The sequence below is a fragment of the Thalassophryne amazonica genome, chromosome 7, assembly GCF_902500255.1.
Source record: "Thalassophryne amazonica chromosome 7, fThaAma1.1, whole genome shotgun sequence".
In the NCBI taxonomy this organism is placed as follows: Eukaryota; Metazoa; Chordata; class Actinopteri; order Batrachoidiformes; family Batrachoididae; genus Thalassophryne; species Thalassophryne amazonica.
The window spans coordinates 89,020,434-89,039,795 of NC_047109.1; the positions used below are offsets into that span (position 1 = coordinate 89,020,434).

General features: G+C 42.6%; 1 protein-coding gene across 2 annotated transcripts; it reads left to right on the plus strand.

Moving 5' to 3' along the window:
• The first annotated feature begins 891 nt into the window (after positions 1 to 891).
• On the plus strand, positions 892 to 18,701 carry cbx3b (chromobox homolog 3b). Of its 2 annotated transcripts, XM_034174995.1 has the most exons (5): positions 892 to 1,190; positions 4,683 to 4,823; positions 5,127 to 5,262; positions 16,456 to 16,625; positions 17,602 to 18,701. In XM_034174995.1, the coding sequence occupies exons 1-5, from the start codon at positions 907 to 909 to the stop codon at positions 17,720 to 17,722; spliced, it is 852 nt and encodes a 283-aa protein (XP_034030886.1). In that variant the 5' UTR covers positions 892 to 906; the 3' UTR covers positions 17,723 to 18,701. The 2 variants fall into 2 exon arrangements, with proteins under 2 accessions (XP_034030886.1, XP_034030887.1); XM_034174996.1 differs by lacking the exon at positions 4,683 to 4,823.
• The last annotated feature ends 661 nt before the right edge of the window (positions 18,702 to 19,362 follow it).

Here is a 19,362-nt window from a genome sequence, read left to right on the forward strand (position 1 = left end):
ATTCCCTCTTTTCATTGAAGACATTAATAAATTCTAATATATAATAATACATACAATATTTAATTTGCAAATCAAAGTATTTTAAAACTGATCTGTATACTGCAAGTACTGCTTGGTCCATGACAACAGAACAACAACAACAAAAGCGCTGCCAATGAAATTTAGTTTTAAAACCTGAGAAAACAGCTTCTATGTGATTTTTTTTTTCTTTCCATTAAATACATAGCATCAAATAATGTGATACAAAGCTTTTGTGTCTTGTCCTTGCCCTGTGGCCATATTGTGAGGGAGTCACCTGTGTCGTAAACAAAACAGAGAAAGTATATTCAGTCATGAAATATATGTTTTCGAAAGATTCTCCCATGACTTTTGTTAAAAGGCATCGTATTTACATTAAATTACATTTAAGTTTCTTAGCATTATTCACAGAGTTAGATATTTATGAAAACTAACAATACAGTTCTCTTTTCAGTTTGAAATGCATATCAATAAATCAGACTTTTAATGATAATTGCGACATGTACAGTTTTCAATCAATGGGCACTTTTGGCAAACTATTAGGCTGGATCAGCAACCATTTTGCATTTCACAATTAATATGTTGCTATTTTGTTATCCTAACTTATTTGTTGATAGTTCGGCCAATGATAAATATAAACACTTAACTTACAACAATATAAAATTAATAATATAAAATTTGTTGTTGTACAGTTTATAATTCATGGTTACAATTCATCAGTAAAATAAAAAAATAAATAATTAAAGAGCAGCATCAGGATTGTTGCACTGCGTTTTTTTTGTTGTTTTTTTTTGCTGGGGTGATTCCCTCACAAGATGGCGACGCAGCTTGGCTTACCCATTACTTTGTAGGCGTGTCCACGGGTGGCAGGGCTGTTCCGGACCACTGATGAGCTCTGATTGGTTGGAAGCGTTCGCGTCCCTGTCGTGTCCTCATGGTTTTCCTGGCGTGACCTTTTCCCTTGGCAACCACTTCCTCCGAACATCCACGGCCATCTTTAATTTTAAGTCATTTGGGAAAAGTTGTTTTCCTCATGTAGCAACGGTGACGGACGAATTTCGCGCAAAAAGCGGCATCGAGAGGCGCAGCGTGCATGTATTTAGCGCCGATAAGTTCGGCACAGAAGAGCAGCGCCGCCGGCTGTCCGCAGAGACCGACCGCCACGCAGCAGCGTACGTGCAGATTTTTCCCACGTCCCACGCCATCATTCATTCACATTTCGCTCGTGTTTACTGCCTTCAACATGAACGACGTACTTCGTAGCGCACCGTGTGTGCACGCGCTAATGTGCTGTTTTTGAAGTAACGTAAACGAAACAGCAGGTGGAGCGCTTTATTACGTCATCAAAGTCTGAACGACATCCAGCTGTCAAAATATCCACATCGGCGTGATTAGGATTTATCCGGTTAGTCAGCAGATTCGGCCAAGAAAAAAAAAAACAAAACAACAACAAAAAAACTCGCTTTCTGTTTTGTTTTTAATGTTTTGGAATTATCTGAAAAATAACTTGCCGTAAATTAAGAGGAAAAAGTAGTTTTCAGTTTATGAAATATGAGGATCAAAAACAGAGATGCTTCTAAAATTTGTTTCACTTCTGTTTAATTAATCCTCTGCATAATAATAATAATAATAATGCTCATTTCATTTTTTCATAAACCAAGAAGATTTCTTCGAATTACTTATTTTCTACAAAAAAAAAAAAAGACATTTTGAAATCCCAAAGTCTCTGTGCTGGTAACAGAAAAATAGTAGATGAGTAAGTGAGTGAGTTAGTTAGTCTATCTCAGCCAAATTGTATACGCAGTAAGTCAGTAACCAATAAATGCTATGTTGTATATTTCCAGTTTATAAGGCTGTATAACAGGGACAAGCTGATTTAAATCTGATAAACTTTGATGCCCCAGATTCATAAAAAAAAAAGCAACTTTGTTTTCCAGCTTAATATCCCTGAGTGCTTATATGCAGAGAGGGGTGACTTTGACATCCCAGTGTTCCGAGTGACAGGCACTGTATTGTTTCCAACACCATAGTGATCGCATATTGATCAGAAGTGCGCATCACACACATTTAACACTGTAGGTTGTTGAATGTATGCTTTTACTCTAGAAAGTTTCACAATGATGGAATGTTTGTGCACATGGCTGTGAAATCAATCCAAAAATTTTATATAAAATGTATGCATTTCCCGCAGATACAAAAAATTATTATTCAGCTGATAACATAAAAAAATTAACGTGCTTATTCTCATCAGTGCCAAACCAGAAATACAACCCCAATTCCAATGAAGTTGGGACATTGTGTAAAATGTAACTAAAAACAGAAGACAATGATTTGCAAATCCTCTTCAACCTATATTCAATTGAATACACCACAAAGACAAGATATTTAATGTTCAAACTGATCAACTTTATTGTGTTTGTGCAAATATTTGCACATTTTGAAATGGATGCCTGCATCACGTTTCAAAAAAGCTGGGACAGTGGTATGTTTACCACTGTGTTACATCACCTTTCTTTCTAACAACACACAATAAGCGTTTGGGAACTGAGGACACTAATTGTTGAAGCTTTGTAGGTGGAATTCTTTCCCATTCTTGCTTGACGTACGACTTCAGCTGTTCAACAGTCTGAGGTCTCTGTTGTATTTTGTGCTTCATAATGTGCCACACATTTTCAATGGGCAACAGGTCTGGACTGCAGGCAGGCCAGTCTAGTACCCGCACTCTTTTACTACGAAGCCACGCTGTTGTAACGCGTGCAGAATGTAGCTTTGCGTTGTCTTGCTGAAATAAGCAGGGACATCCCTGAAAAAGACGTTGCTTGGATGGCAGCATGTGTTGCTCCAAAACCTGGATGTACCTTTCAGCATTGATGGTGCCATCACAGATATGTAAGTTGTCCATGCCATGGGCACTAACACACCCCCATACCATCACAGATGCTGGCTTTTGAACTTTGCACTGGTAACAATCTGGATGGTGTATTTCCTCTTTTGTCCGGAGGACACGACGTCCATGATTTCCAAAAGCAATTTGAAATGTGGACTCATCAGACCACAGCACACTTTTTCACTTTGCAACTGTCCATTTCAAAGGTGCTCGGCCCCAGAGAAGGCGGCGGCATTTCTGGATGTTGTTGATGTATGGCTTTCGCTTTGCATGGTACAGTTTTATCTTGCACTTGTAGATGTAGTGACGAACTGTGTTAACTGACGATGGTTTTCTGAGGTGTTCCTGAGCCCATGGGTAAGATCCTTTACACAGTGATGTCTTTTTTTTTAATGCAGTGCCGCCTGAGGGATCGAAGGTTACGGGCATTCAGTGTTGGTTTTCGGTCTTGACGCTTACGAGTAGAAAGTTCTCCAGATTCTCTGAATCTTCTGATTATATTATGGACTGTAGATGATAGAATCTCTAAATTCTTTGCAATGGGACATTGAGAAACATTGTTCTTAAACTGTTGGACTATTTTTTTTTCACACAGTTGTTCACAAAGTGGTGATCCTCACCCCATTTTTGCTTGTGAGCGGCTGAGCCTTTTGGGGATGCTCCTTTTATACCCAATCATAACACTCACCTGTTTCCAAACAGGTGTTCTTTGAGCATGCATCAACTTTCCCAGTCTTTTGTTGCCCCGTCCCAACTTTTTTGAAATGTGTTGCAGGCATCCATTCCAAAATGAACAAATATTTGTTCATTCATATTTGTTCAAATATGTGTAAATACTTTCCAGATGCACTGTATAAATCTCAGTCATACATGGTACAAATCGTACTGTTGTGTTTTATTGCTGTTGATAAATGGTTTTAAAATCCATTAAATTTGGCTTTGAATGTGTGTGTCAATTGAGGACACGTCACTGAACACAGAACAGGTTTATGATTTCAACACAGTGTGGCAGATATCACTTTGTAGCAGGGCAGATATGTTTAACATGTCACTGCGATTGTGCAATTTATGGCAAACCACCAAATTTTGCACAAACATTGTTACACACACACACACACACACACACACACACACACATATATATATATATATATATATATATATATATATTGTATTTTACTGTTGATTATCCTCAGGACAACAAGTGAGCATGATATCTAAATTATTTATTTTTACATTATATGCCAAACAGTGAGGATGACCCTGGTCGTCTCCCTAGGGAGGTCTGCCAGGCGTATTCAACTGGAAGGAGGAACCGAAGAAGACCCAGGACACGCTGGAGGGATTATATTTCCCAGCTGGTTTGGGAATGCCTCAGAATCCCCAGGAAAAGTGACAGTACTTGGCTGAGGATAGGGAAGTGTGGGATGAGCTGGAAGTGGATAAGTGGCAGAAAAGGAATGAATATTAAACGTCTTTGCAGAATTTGGTGATTCACCATAAAATGTTCATCTGTTTTACATATCTGCCATCTATAAGATTGATTAAAATTTCAATAGGAGGTTTTAGATTATCACAAAATAAAGTTGCTGACAAACTGTCATGTCTGTCATGAAAGTTGTCTGACTCTGCAGTTGAAAAATTTTGAGCTTTGGACTGATGGAAATTTTGAGAGAAAATTTTAGTTGTATTTATGGATTTTGATTTGAATTTCTAAGAATTTATAGACTGCTTTTTTTTTTTGCCCTTTTGTCAACCATTTGTGTTATTTTGGCAGCATGAGAAAGAAACAGACTGCCAAACAGAGGAAGACAGAGGAGACACCGGTTGTCCAAGAATTTGTGGTGGAAAAAATAATTTGCCGCAGAATCTTGAATGGAAGAGTGGAATACTTCCTCAAGTGGAAAGGCTTCACTGAGTGAGTGAAACATTTCGACTATAGTCATTTAGCTGCTCACACATTCATATTAAAATTTGCAGAGCAGCATTTTCAGGACAACACGTGTTTCAACTGTCCAAATATTTATGGACCTGCCTGTTGTATTTGTGGTTATTATAAGAGAAAATACTTTGGTAAAGGTTTCTCATTTGACTAACTAGAAGGAGACTTCATAATGCTGTGTGGCTTTTTGTCACAGTTTTGTATGTTTTGTGTGTGTGTGTGTGTGTGTGTGTGTGACTGGAAAACGTGTTCTCCCCACTGTTTGCCACCTTTACACAGTGCTGACAACACGTGGGAACCAGAGGACAACTTGGACTGTCCTGAACTCATTGAAGAGTTTCTGAGAAACACTAATCTGTCAGAAGAGGATGAATTCATCCCCAAAGAAGAAATGACCGAAGAGGAGACTGAAATTGTGAGTGTGTGAAGATTGTAACAGTGGAACGTCTGTGTCACTTCTGTGTTTAATCGCACAACTTCCGCACCTAAAACTGGCTGCAGGAAAAAATGTATTTATTATTTACAGTACTGTGCAGAGGTTGCAACCAACCTACTGTTTCCCAATAAATGTTTTTTGGAGGAAAAAAATCTCCATTTGTATTGAAGTAAATGACTAAATTGGAAATTTGTAAAATTACATTTCAACAACAATGAAACAAAATCAATTATAGTTAGTTATATTAATGGAACAGCAGTCCAGGTCTGGTAGCATACCCTGGTGTCGTGTGTCACTGTGTCCACCACACCACAGAAGTTCCTTCAGTCTTGGATGTCAACCACCATACAGACACCAGTTCATCCCCACTTTTCAAAATTAACCTTCTGTCTGTTGCAGCCAGGTGAAACACTGGGGTTTTTGTGGCCTTCTCTAGCCACTGTGGTCGTCGACATACAGGAGCTTGCACGTAGGTACTGGATAATGCCCAAAGAACATGCCACATGGTTAAAATGTCACCTCAGAATGCAAACAGTGCTCCTCTTCTTAATCTCTTGAAGCAGCTGTTCCAACGGTACCAATGGATCCTCCAAAGAGAACTAAGAAACCTAGTACCAAAGACCCGTAGTCCCTTTAAGTCACTGGTTAATGCCCGAGTCTCTCAAACATACAGTGAGACAGGAAGCCCCGGGACCCTTAAGTCTTGAACCTTCATTCTCTTGCAGAGATATTGGCATTGCTAAATGTCTCTGTCCAGTGATTGCTTGACTCCATAAAATCTTTCCTGGCATCTTGAGCTCAAAGGCAGAGCACCCAGAGACATAAATGTCACTGGCAAGATAAGCGAAGTTTGACATTTTCACCGCATACAGGTACAATTTTGATTGCCAAATCCAGGAAGTTATTGAAAGCATGAAAATTCAGTTAGGTATGTCTTCTATTATACATTCCAATTCTAAGGTAGAAATATAGTGTATACTAATATATATATAAATATATATATATATTAAGGTATATCTAAAAAGGAAGAGTAGAATAGAATAGAGTAGAGCCACTTAGGTGCCTGGTCTTGAGAACCAGGGATGGTAGGTTAGATGGCATGCACTCCAGTTCCTCTGTCGGCTTGTCAAGTGCTACAGTCAGAGTATGCATTGATTCTACAAAGATCATTTCATCATCAAGAAAGTCAAGGTCACTAAACCTTTCTTAGCCAACAAAGGCACCGAAGCCATTGGCTCACAACCCTACCCAACATGTAATCTTTGTGGAATCAAGACGTGCTGATTGCAGCACTTGTTTGGGTTTGCAGTTGTCCTTGATCAAGATCAAAATTTAGGCTTTCGGTAACTTCCTGGACTTAGCTATCAGATGCATGGCTCTATGTGGTGAAAGTGTCAAACTTAAGAGATTCCTTTTTCTTGGCGGTGATGTTCACCACTCTGGTCTTTCAGCCTATGAGATTGAGAAACACCTGGGAAGAGTTTGTGGAGTCATGAGGTTGCTGGACAGAGGTATTTGGCAATGGCATTGTGTTTACAGGAGGATGGAAGCCTTCGGTGTCCTGGTACTTCCAGTTTTGATGTATGATGCTGAAACCTGGACCTAAGACAATAGCTACATGTCTTTGGCACTAGTTTCTTTCTGGAGAATCCTTAGTTCCTGCTGTAATGACTTTGTGTCATTTGAGCTGTTATATAGGAAGACTCAACTAACCACTCTGTTTTGAGGGGCATTTGTTACAGGATGAAAGCCAAGTGGTGGATTTCCCCTCAGCAACTGGAAAAGGCAGAGAAATTCCTATGTGTCATCTGACTGTAGCAGATAGATAGCTAAATTTGGAACCTTCTTTGCTCTGGTGAAAAGTAGTTAAAAATTTTAAGCAGTTTCCACAACAAATAAATAAGTTAAATTAAAAAAAAAAACATTGGAATGGGTGGTTTTAGGCTGTAAATAAAAGTATTCTAGTTCAGCCTTTTAAAAGTGCTGTATGATTGTGCAAAAAACTGTCAATCCAGTGCTGTTTCCTAATAGCATTAAGATATTTATTGTACGTATTTATTATTTTATTTTTTATTTTATTTTTTCACATTCTGTATTGTCCATCCATCCATCCATTTTCTTCCGCTTATCCTAGGTCGGGTCGCGGGGGCAGCAACTCAAGCAAAGCCACCCAGACCTCCCGATCCACACACATCTCCCCCCAGCTCCTTCAACGTGGAGGAGCAGCGGCTCGACTCCGAGCTCCTCCCAAGTGACAGAGCTCCTCACCCTATCTCTAAGGGAGCGCCCAGCCACCCTGCGGAGGAAACTCATCTCGGCCGCTTGTACTCGCGATCTTGTTCTTTCGGTCATGAGTCAAATCTCATGACCATAGGTGAGGGTCGGAACGTAGATCGATCGGTAAATCGAGAGCTTTGCCCCCCTGCTTAGCTCTCTTTTCACCACGACGGTCCGATACAGCGACCGCATCACTGCAGACGCTGCACCGATCCGTCTATTGATCTCACGCTACATCGTCCCTCACTCGTGAACAAGACCCCGAGATACTTAAACTCCTCCACCTAAGGCAAGGACACCCCACTGACCTGAAGAGGGCAAGGCACATTTTTCCGGTCGAGAACCATGGCCTCGGATTTGGAGGTGCTGATCTTCATCCCGGACTCTTCACACTCGGCTGCAAACCGAGTGTGAAACGCCTTCTCCAGATCCACAAAGCACATATGGATTGGATGGGCGACCTCCCATGAACCCTCAAGCACCCGATGGAGGGTGTAGAGCTGGTCCAGTGTGCCGTGACCAGGACAAAAACCACACTGCTCCTCCTGAATCTGAGGTTCGACTATTGGTCAAATTCTCCTCTCCAGCACCCTGGAGTAGACCTTACCGGGGAGGCTGAGGAGTGTGATCCCCCTGTAGTTGGAACACACGCTCCGGTTCCCCTTCTTAAACAGAGGGACCACCACTCCGGTCAGCCAATCCAGGGATACTGTCCCCGACCGCCACGCGATGTTGCAGAGACGTGTCAACCAGGACAGTCCCACAACATCCAGAGACTTAAGGTACTCAGGACGGATTTCGTCCACCCCAGGAACCTTGCCACCAAGGAGCTTTCTGACCACCTCAGTGACTTCGGCCTGGGTGAGGGACGAGTCCACCTCTGAGTCCCCAGTCTCTGCTTCCTCTTCGGAAGACGTGACGATGGGATTGAGGAGATTCTCGAAGTATTCCTTCCACCGCCCAACAATATCCCCAGTCAGGGTCAACAGCTCCCCACCCGCACTACAGTGTTGGCAAAGAGCTGCTTCCTCCTCCTGAGGCGTTGGGCGGTTTGCCAGAATTTCTTTGAGGCCGACCGATAATCCTTCTCCGTGGCCTCTCCGAACTCCTCCCAGACCCGAATTTTTGCCTCTGCGACCGCATAGGCTGCAGCACGCTTGGCCTGCCGGTACCTGTCAGCTGCCTCCGGGGTCCCACCTACCGACAAAGACAAGTAGGACTCCTTCAGCTTGACAGTATCCCTTACTTCCGGTGTCCACCACCGGGTTCGTGGATTGCCACCGTGACAGGCACCAGAGACCTTGCGACCACAGCTGCAGGCGGCCGCATCGGCAATGGAGGTGGAGAACACGGTCCACTCGGACTCCATGTCTCCAACCTCCCCCGGGATCTGGGAGAAGCTCTCCCGGAGGTGGGAGTTGAAGACCTCGCTTACAGAGGGTTCCGCCAGTCGTTCCCAGCAGACCCTCACGATACATTTGATGCCTGCCAGGTCTGACCGGCTTCCTCCCCTCCCAGCGGATCCAACTCACCACCAGGTGGTGATCAGTTGACAGCTCAGCCCCTCTTTTTACCCACGTGGCCAAAGGTCAGATGATACGACTACAAAGTCGATCATCGACCTCCGGCTCAGGGTGTCCTGGTGCCACGTGCACTTATGGACACCCCTGTGCTCGAACATGGTGTTCATGATGGACAAACTGTGACTAGCACAGAAGTCCAACAACTGAACACCACTCGGGTTCAGATCGGGGAGGCCGTGCTTCCCAATCATGCCCCTCCAGGTCTCACTGTCCCCGCCCACATGGGCGTTGAAGTCCCCCAGGAGAACAGTGGAGTCCCCGGTCGGAGCACTGTCTAGTACCCCTCCCAGAGACTCCAAGAAGGTTGGGTACTCTGCACTGCTGCTTGGCCCATAGGCCGAGACAACAGTGAGAGACCTGTCCCCAACCTGAAGGCGTAGGGACACGACCCTCTCGTTCACCGGGGTGAACTCCAATACATGGCGACTGAGCTGGGGAGCAATAAGCAATGCTACCCCAGCTCGCCGCCTCTCCCCGTGAGCAACGCCAGAAAAGTGGAGCATACAGCCCCTCTCCAGGAGTTGGGTATCAGAGCCCAAGCTGTGCGTGGAGGTGAGCCCGACTAGCTCTAGTCGGTACCTCTCAACCTCCCGCACAAACTCAAGCTTGCAATCTGTTGATAAACAAAAAGTGTTATTTTTATTATTTAATGTGCCTGTTGTGAAAGTGTAGGAACACAGACCCACAACAGGGGGCGTAAAATGAACGGGCAATGGATAAGCCAAACAGTAACAATTTAATGTTGTGAAGTGCACAACGGAATACAGACAAATACAGTTCTGGTAGTACAGACAATTATATGTTGAGTGACGTGTGGGCAGGCTTGAGGATAGGAGACGTCCGTCCAGAACCGAGCCGGATCCCACAGGGCCTTCACCGCCAACGGACCTGAAGAACACCGGAGCCGCCAAGTCCTGGATCCCCAGGTGGCCACCGTCTCCAGCTGTCAGACCTGGTACTGCTGGCAGAGAACAGAAGCAGTATAGATGAGTGTGAGTTCACACACTCAGTAATTTCACGGTCTGTGTTCCTTTGGGAGGGAGCACCTCCACTTCCAATCACACACACGTGCAGCTCCTGTCTAACCACTTATCTGGTTGAGGTGTGAAGCGATCACACCAAACGCCAATCCCACATATAAGGTATCGCTTACAGGAAAACGGCTGCAAAGAAGTTCAGACAATAAGTCAGGGTTCAGACACAGCAGAGAATATTACCTCTTCTGGTAACTGATTTCTCGGCGAGGAGGTGGAGTTGCAGTCTGGCCTTTATGGTGATGGTGATGAGTTGGATGAGTGACAGCTGGTGCTGATGATAAGTGACAGCTGTCACTCCCAGTGGCTCCGACGCCCTCTCGTGCTTGAAGCCCGCACTTCAAGCAGGGTGCCATCTGGTGGTGGTGGGCCAGCAGTACCTCCTCTTCAGCGGCCAACACAACAGTGCCAAGTTTATTTTCAGGCTGTGGCCTGAACAAGTTAAGAACCTTCCTTGGCAACAGATAAAAATCAGCAGGTCAGTTTGTGAGATGTCTTCCTACATGGAAGGAAAAACAAATTCCTTGTAGCTTTCCTGTGGCTGGCGACATGACCAATGTGAGCGCCTTAAAGCAGTGATTCATGATGGGTTTTATCCATCTTAGAAGTCATGAGTATCACATAGCGCAATGCTAACACCTCATGTTATTTTGACTGAAGGGTTCCTTTGTGAGCATTTTGTTACAAATATCTGTAATGATACAACTTGTTGGGTGGTTAATTGGCCTAAAGGATCATCTAAGAATCATATACTGCAGTTTTTCAGTCGAGAGAGTTGGCAGCTTATGCTAGGGTGACCATATTTTGATTACCGAAAACCAGGACATTCGGCCCGGCAATGAGATAGCGGGTACTACTTGGCAGAACCAGAACAGTGGGCAGAACTGGAATGATGATACAATTGATAGAATGACTGACAGAAAAGCACCTTACTATGCCCCCTACTCTCACAATATTGAAAACCAATCTCAAGATAATGTAATAAAATGTTATCATGCAAAGCAGAATCATGGGGAGGTGATGGTCTAGTGGTTAAGGTGTTGGGCTTGAGTCCAGAAAATCATGGGTTCAAATCCCCACCTGACTGGAAAATCACTAAGGGCCCTTGGGCAAGGCCTTTAATCCCCTATTGCTCCCGGTGTGTAGTGAGCGCCTTGTGTGGCAGCACCCTGACATCGGGGTGAATGTGAGGCATAATTGTAAAGCGCTTTGAGCTTTGAGTTTTGTGTCATGTCTGTGATCTGCTTTTTTTCTGCAAAATTAAACAACTGAATGAACATCCTCAGAGGCCGGTGATTCCATAATTTTTGCCAGGGGTTGTAGATGGCACCATACAAGCTCCCGTTCTGCCGTTTCATTGCTGTTCTGTCAAAACAAAAAAAAAAAAAAATGAGGTGGGCTTCATAGATAATTGGCAAAGCTTCTGGGGAAAACCTGGTCTTGTTAGGAGAGACGGCATCCATCCCACTTTGGATGGAGCAGCTCTCATTTCTAGAAATCTGGCCAATTTTCTTAAATCCTCCAAACCGTGACTATCCAGGGTTGGGACCAGGAAGCAGAGTTGTAGTCTTACACACCTCTCTGCAGCTTCTCTCCCCCTGCCATCCCCTCATTACCCCATCCCCGTAGAGACGGTGCCTGCTCCCAGACTACCAATAACCAGCAAAAATCTATTTAAGCATAAAAATTCAAAAAGAAAAAATAATATAGCACCTTCAACTGCACCACAGACTAAAACAGTTAAATGTGGTCTATTAAACATTAGGTCTCTCTCTTCTAAGTCCCTGTTGGTAAATGATATAATAATTGATCAACATATTGATTTATTCTGCCTTACAGAAACCTGGTTACAGCAGGATGAATATGTTAGTTTAAATGAGTCAACACCCCCGAGTCACACTAACTGTCAGAATGCTCGTAGCACGGGCCGGGGTGGAGGATTAGCAGCAATCTTCCATTCCAGCTTATTAATTAATCAAAAACCCAGACAGAGCTTTAATTCATTTGAAAGCTTGACTCTTAGTCTTGTCCATCCAAATTGGAAGTCCCAAAAACCAGTTTTATTTGTTATTATCTATCGTCCACCTGGTCGTTACTGTGAGTTTCTCTGTGAATTTTCAGACCTTTTGTCTGACTTAGTGCTTAGCTCAGATAAGATAATTATAGTGGGCGATTTTAACATCCACACAGATGCTGAGAATGACAGCCTCAACACTGCATTTAATCTATTATTAGACTCTATTGGCTTTGCTCAAAAAGTAAATGAGTCCACCCACCACTTTAATCATATCTTAGATCTTGTTCTGACTTATGGTATGGAAATAGAAGACTTAACAGTATTCCCTGAAAACTCCCTTCTGTCTGATCATTTCTTAATAACATTTACATTTACTCTGATGGACTACCCAGCAGTGGGGAATAAGTTTCATTACACTAGAAGTCTTTCAGAAAGCGCTGTAACTAGGTTTAAGGATATGATTCCTTCTTTATGTTCTCTAATGCCATATACCAACACAGTGCAGAGTAGCTACCTAAACTCTGTAAGTGAGATAGAGTATCTTGTCAATACTTTTACATCCTCATTGAAGACAACTTTGGATGCTGTAGCTCCTCTAAAAAAGAGAGCTTTAAATCAGAAGTGCCTGACTCCGTGGTATAACTCACAAACTTGTAGCTTAAAGCAGATAACCCGTAAGTTGGAGAGGAAATGGCGTCTCACTAATTTAGAAGATCTTCACTTAGCCTGGAAAAAGAGTCTGTTGCTCTATAAAAAAGCCCTCCGTAAAGCTAGGACATCTTTCTACTCATCACTAATTGAAGAAAATAAGAACAACCCCAGGTTTCTTTTCAGCACTGTAGCCAGGCTGACAAAGAGTCAGAGCTCTATTGAGCTGAGTATTCCATTAACTTTAACTAGTAATGACTTCATGACTTTCTTTGCTAACAAAATTTTAACTATTAGAGAAAAAAATACTCATAACCATCCCAAAGACGTATCGTTATCTTTGGCTGCTTTCAGTGATGCCGGTATTTGGTTAGACTCTTTCCCTCCGATTGTTCTGTCTGAGTTATTTTCATTAGTTACTTCATCCAAATCATCAACATGTTTATTAGACCCCATTCCTACCAGGCTGCTCAAGGAAGCCCTACCATTATTTAATGCTTCGATCTTAAATATGATCAATCTATCTTTGTTAGTTGGCTATGTACCACAGGCTTTTAAGGTGGCAGTAATTAAACCATTACTTAAAAAGCCATCACTTGACCCAGCTATCTTAGCTAATTATAGGCCAATCTCCAACCTTCCTTTTCTCTCAAAAATTCTTGAAAGGGTAGTTGTAAAACAGCTAACTGATCATCTGCAGAGGAATGGTCTATTTGAAGAGTTTCAGTCAGGTTTTAGAATTCATCATAGTACAGAAACAGCATTAGTGAAGGTTACAAATGATCTTCTTATGGCCTCGGACAGTGGACTCATCTCGTGCTTGTTCTGTTAGACCTCAGTGCTGCTTTTGATACTGTTGACCATAAAATTTTATTACAGAGATTAGAGCATGCCATAGGTATTAAAGGCACTGCGCTGCGGTGGTTTGAATCATATTTGTCTAATAGATTACAATTTGTTCATGTAAATGGGGAATCTTCTTCACAGACGAAAGTTAATTATGGAGTTCCACAAGGTTCTGTGCTAGGACCAATTTTATTCACTTTATACATGCTTCCCTTAGGCAGTATTATTAGACGGTATTGCTTAAATTTTCATTGTTACGCAGATGATACCCAGCTTTATCTATCCATGAAGCCAGAGGACACACACCAATTAGCTAAACTGCAGGATTGTCTTACAGACATAAAGACATGGATGACCTCTAATTTCCTGCTTTTAAACTCAGATAAAACTGAAGTTATTGTACTTGGCTCCACAAATCTTAGAAACATGGTGTCTAACCAGATCCTTACTCTGGATGGCATTACCCTGACCTCTAGTAATACTATGAGAAATCTTGGAGTCATTTTTAATCAGGATATGTCATTCAAAGCGCATATGAAACAAATATGTAGGACTGCTTTTTTGCATTTACGCAATATCTCTAAAATCAGAAAGGTCTTGTCTCAGAGTGATGCTGAAAAACTAATTCATGCATTTATTTCCTCTAGGCTGGACTATTGTAATTCATTATTATCAGGTTGTCCTAAAAGTTCCCTAAAAAGCCTTCAGTTAATTCAAAATGCTGCAGCTAGAGTACTGACGGGGACTAGAAGGAGAGAGCATATCTCACCCATATTGGCCTCTCTTCATTGGCTTCCTGTTAATTCTAGAATAGAATTGAAAATTCTTCTTCTTACTTATAAGGTTTTGAATAATCAGGTCCCATCTTATCTTAGGGACCTCGTAGTACCATATCACCCCAATAGAGCGCTTCGCTCTCAGACTGCAGGCTTACTTGTAGTTCCTAGGGTTTGTAAGGGTAGAATGGGAGGCAGAGCCTTCAGCTTTCAGGCTCCTCTCCTGTGGAACCAGCTCCCAATTCAGATCAGGGAGACAGACACCCTCTCTACTTTTAAGATTAGGCTTAAAACTTTCCTTTTTGCTAAAGCTTATAGTTAGGGCTGGATCAGGTGACCCTGAACCATCCCTTAGTTATGCTGCTATAGACGTAGACTGCTGGGGGGTTCCCATGATGCACTGTTTCTTTCTCTTTTTGCTCTGTATGCACCACTCTGCATTTAATCATTAGTGATCGATCTCTGCTCCCCTTCACAGCATGTCTTTTTCCTGGTTCTCTCCCTCAGCCCCAACCAGTCCCAGCAGAAGACTGCCCCTCCCTGAGCCTGGTTCTGCTGGAGGTTTCTTCCTGTTAAAAGGGAGTTTTTCCTTCCCACTGTAGCCAAGTGCTTGCTCACAGGGGGTCGTTTTGACCATTGGGGTTTTACATAATTATTGTATGGCCTTGCCTTACAATATAAAGCGCCTTGGGGCAACTGTTTGTTGTGATTTGGCGCTATATAAAAAAATTGATTGATTGACTTAGCAGCTTCTGATGCCGACCTATAACTTTATATAGTAGCTAAATAACTTGATTATTTTAATGGTGAGACCTGATCATCTCATCAACACTTGTTTTGGGTGTAATATCAGCAAAAACGACCCATTCCGCCAATTACCAGTTGTTCCGGTTCCATTCCGCCTATAGTTCTGGCGATTAGTAGCTCCCCAATGAGATACTCAAATGATACTCAAAGTTTACTCAAAAATTAAAAACAACGAAAACCAGGACATTTTCATCACCTTCTAAAAAAAAAAAAAACTCAGGACGGACAGTACTACAGGATGTGAAAACAGGACAAGTCCTGAGAAAACAGGACGTTTGGTCACCCTAGCTTATGCACACAGAAAGCCACTACATCGAGAGTGCCACCTTTTCTATGAACACTGGACACAACCACACATACGGTGTTAATAGATGGGAATGGGCTGGGGGTCTTTTTGGGTAGTTGCCATCCAGGACATTTCCTTTGGCACAGTAACAGTGCATGCTCCCTGGCCTGACCTAGTTATGTTTGTTGTAAGCAAATTGATATCTCGAAGTCTCACTCTTTTGCAGCATCTACACTTTATGAAACGTGTGCTGCTGTGTGTATTTGTATTGTGCTTTTGTGTTGTTTTTACTCCTACTTGTTTAAGATTTTTCTTGTAAAAAGATAGGAAACATCTTTGGCAACACATAAAAGCCAACAGATCATTTTGTGAGATTTCTTCCTACATAGGAGGAAAAAATTCTTTGTGGCTTTTCTGACACTGAAAATGAAACTAAACACTCTCAATTAAGTTTGCTTTTTCAACAGTAAGAAATAAAATTAAGTTTTTTGCTTTCTCCCCGGTATGTTGATTCAAGTTCAAGTTTCACTTTATTTGTCCTTAGACATCCTGCTGCACACTCAGTTTCCTTTTCTAAGACACATACACAGAAAAACACCACCAGATGCCAACAACATTGCACACACAACAATAAAAACACCCCCCCGCCCCAACCAATGACAGAATCCAGTTGGACAGTACACAATTGGATACGTTGGATATGGATGATTTGATATGTTTTACACCGGTTGCCATTCTTGATACAACTTCATATTACATGGAGAATGGGCGTCAGTGGCCTTGAACTGGGAACCTTTTGTTTTAGTATCACAAACCAGTTGGCCACCAGTGTTACAAAGTGCTCTCTGCACTCTATCATAATGGTGATCCTGCCTTTGCCTTGTCGTCCTTGCTTCAGTCATTCCTGCAGTCTCAGCGGCAGGCTCACATTGTGAGGCGTGATGACAGCGCCTTCAAGCCAAGGGACCCGCAGTCCAACGCCCCCGCCGACTTTAGCACTTACCTCGAGCCTGAATGCATCATCGGCTCCACAGACAGACAGGGAGAGCTCATGTTCCTCGTCAAATGGTAACTCGCTGTTTCCTCTTTCCTCTGTTAGCAGATGTGTAGGGGAAATGCTCACGTGGTGGAGTTTATTAGAATTTTGATTCACTGCTCTGATAACAGAATCTTAAAAAAAAAAAAAGCAGCAGGCAGGACTAAAACATTCATGTTAACTACAGTAGGAGTCACCACTATTTTATAGATAGGTCCATAAATATTTGGGCATGTGTTCTGTTTCATATTTTTACTTTCAGTTAAATGGGCTGCATTTAGTATATAGCGCTTTTCCATCTGTATCAGATGCTCAAAGTGCTTTACAATTATGCCTCACATTCACCCATTCACAGAAACACACTGACACACCGATGCCAGGGTGCTGCCATGCAAGGGTCTGTGATTTTTCTGGTCAGGCTGGGATTTGAACCGAGGATCCTCTGGTCTGAAGCCCAACGCTTAACCACAAAACAATCACCTCCCCAGTTCACAACATAAATCTCTGCAACATGTTACCCACCAGCAGAGGTGCGACAAAGTCACTCTCAAGTCATGAATCAGCAAGCCCCACGTCAAGTCTCAAGTCAGCTTGCAAATAGTTGGTGTTCATGTTCATCGTGTTTATGACTTGAGACTTGACTTGGGGCTTGCTGATTCATGACTTGAGAGTGACTTAATGGTGACTTTATCCCATTTCTGCCCACAAGGAAGGTTTAAACCTTACTCACCCCTGAGCAAGCGCGCTGGCAACAGCGGTGAAGAAAAACTACCTCAGGTGTTTTGATTATAGGAAGAAACTTCAAGCAGACTAGACACAGTTGGGGGGACCAACTGCTCTGGACATAATAGCAAAGAAAACAAGATAAAACAAAACACAACTTGGAATTGTCCAACATGCAGTCAGAAATGATGCAGTTGTGCAACCACACACACACACACACACACCGAGTCCAATCATCACAAAGACAAATGAGCCTTCCGTCTTTACATATTTGCTCTCTGACAGGAAAAACTCTGAAGACGTGGCCTTGCTGCCAGCCCGTGAAGCCAGCACCCGGTGTCCCCAGGTGGTCATCGACTTCTATGAGCGGAAGCTGACGTGGCACTGCGGAGACGAGGAGCAGTGAATTGCGCGTTGGCTACGGACAAACGGCTGCGATCACACCTCTAGCTTAGTTTAACCTCCATCATGTTCCCTCCTTCAGCTGACATTAGAGGCACTCCATGTGAGGTGTGCATGAACCTCGGCGGAGATGAATTTGAAGTGCTCTTGATCCTGCGGTACTCGGCGAGGTCGCAGTGCCTTTGCGTAGACCACGATGGAGACTGACGCTAACCTTTGTGTGCAGTGCAGCTGATTGTGGATCAGCCTCACTTGTAGCAGCTTTGGTCTCATGTTATCATGTAGCAGACTCGATCACTGTGGACGTGTGCTATCGTTTGTTATATAGGGACATAGTGTTCATGCTCCTGTTTTAGCCGCGAGGCCCTACGAGTGAGTGGGGCCTTGGATTTAATGTCGCGTACACTGTGTGGGCGGAGTGCAGTAACTGCCGTTAAATCGGCAGCCCCGTGTAGCTTTTCGGTTAGAGCTAATAAAGATTGTAGACGTGTTGTTGAAATGTCTCTTGTTTGAACTCGTGCAAGGTGTTTATAGCCACGCCTCTCCCTCTGTGTCACTGATGACTCTAAAATAGATTGTTTCCCCATATTTCCAAGCAGCTGCTAGCTACCAAATGCTGTGTATGTTTTTTTTTCAGTTACATGTACAAAATATTGCTCAATTTTTGAACAGTTATTTTATGTGGTACTGTTTCCCAAAGTGTATTAGCAAAACTATTTAAAAAAAAAAATCCTCTTGCTGAGGTAAATTGAATTAAAATGAAAAAATTGAAAATTTAAAAAAAAATTGTGCACTACTGTGACCAGCAAAATTGTAAAATGTAGCACTTTAATTAGACTCTGTCCTGAGGTGACACATCTCCCGTGATTTTTATGGGACTCAGCTGAACTTTCAACCTCTTGAAACCTACTGCTACTGAACCACTGTAAACATTGACCATGGTCTGTGAAGTCTGTGAATAAAAAGACATACATTTATCAGTCTTGGATCTTTTTTTTACTTTTGTCCCTGAATGAATACTTAAAAAAACCTAATGAATTAGTTGATCTCAAAATAAGTTAACAAACCTGATGACCCTAAACAAGGGGTCAACAACCCTGCTCTTGGAGATCACCTGTCCTGCATGTTTTCTACCTCTCCCTGCTCCACTCACTACGAGTTAAGGTGTCCTCAGCCATTCCAGCTCAGAAACACTCTAGTCCATGGGCCAAGCAGGTTTTTGGCACCACTTAAGGTGATTAAACAACATTTACAACCAGCCTGAGTATAGTATGGCCTACACAAAAATGTATGATAGCCACCCCAGGGTGGTAGCTATGGCCAATAAAGGATTACACACAGGTCAACACAAAAATGCTCCAATCATTACTTCTGTTTTATTTGATTTTATTAGATCTTATTGTACGTTTTATTTATCTTACTAGATCTTAGTCTACTTCTTCCTTTACTTCCATGTATTTTATCTGTCTTATTTTTGTTTTATTCGTGTGTTTGTATGACTGTTTTATGACTTTTTTTTTTGTCTTTTTTGTGCTGGTGAGCCGAAGACAGGTTTCCACATCGGTGGACAATAAAGAATTATTCTGTTCTATTCTATTCTGTCATATTGAAAAGTATACGACATTGCTTTTCTGATCATAAAGA

What these genes read in the sequence shown, in the direction of transcription:
- cbx3b (XM_034174995.1), top strand. Translation starts at nt 907, where the DNA reads ATGAGCTCTGATTGGTTGGAAGCGTTCGCGTCCCTGTCGTGTCCTCAT. An exon ending in AAGTGGAAAGGCTTCACTGA is followed by an intron (nt 4,824 to 5,126) that starts GTGAGTGAAACA and finishes ACCTTTACACAG; the next exon opens with TGCTGACAACACGTGGGAAC. An exon ending in CCGAAGAGGAGACTGAAATT is followed by an intron (nt 5,263 to 16,455) that starts GTGAGTGTGTGA and finishes TCCTTGCTTCAG; the next exon opens with TCATTCCTGCAGTCTCAGCG.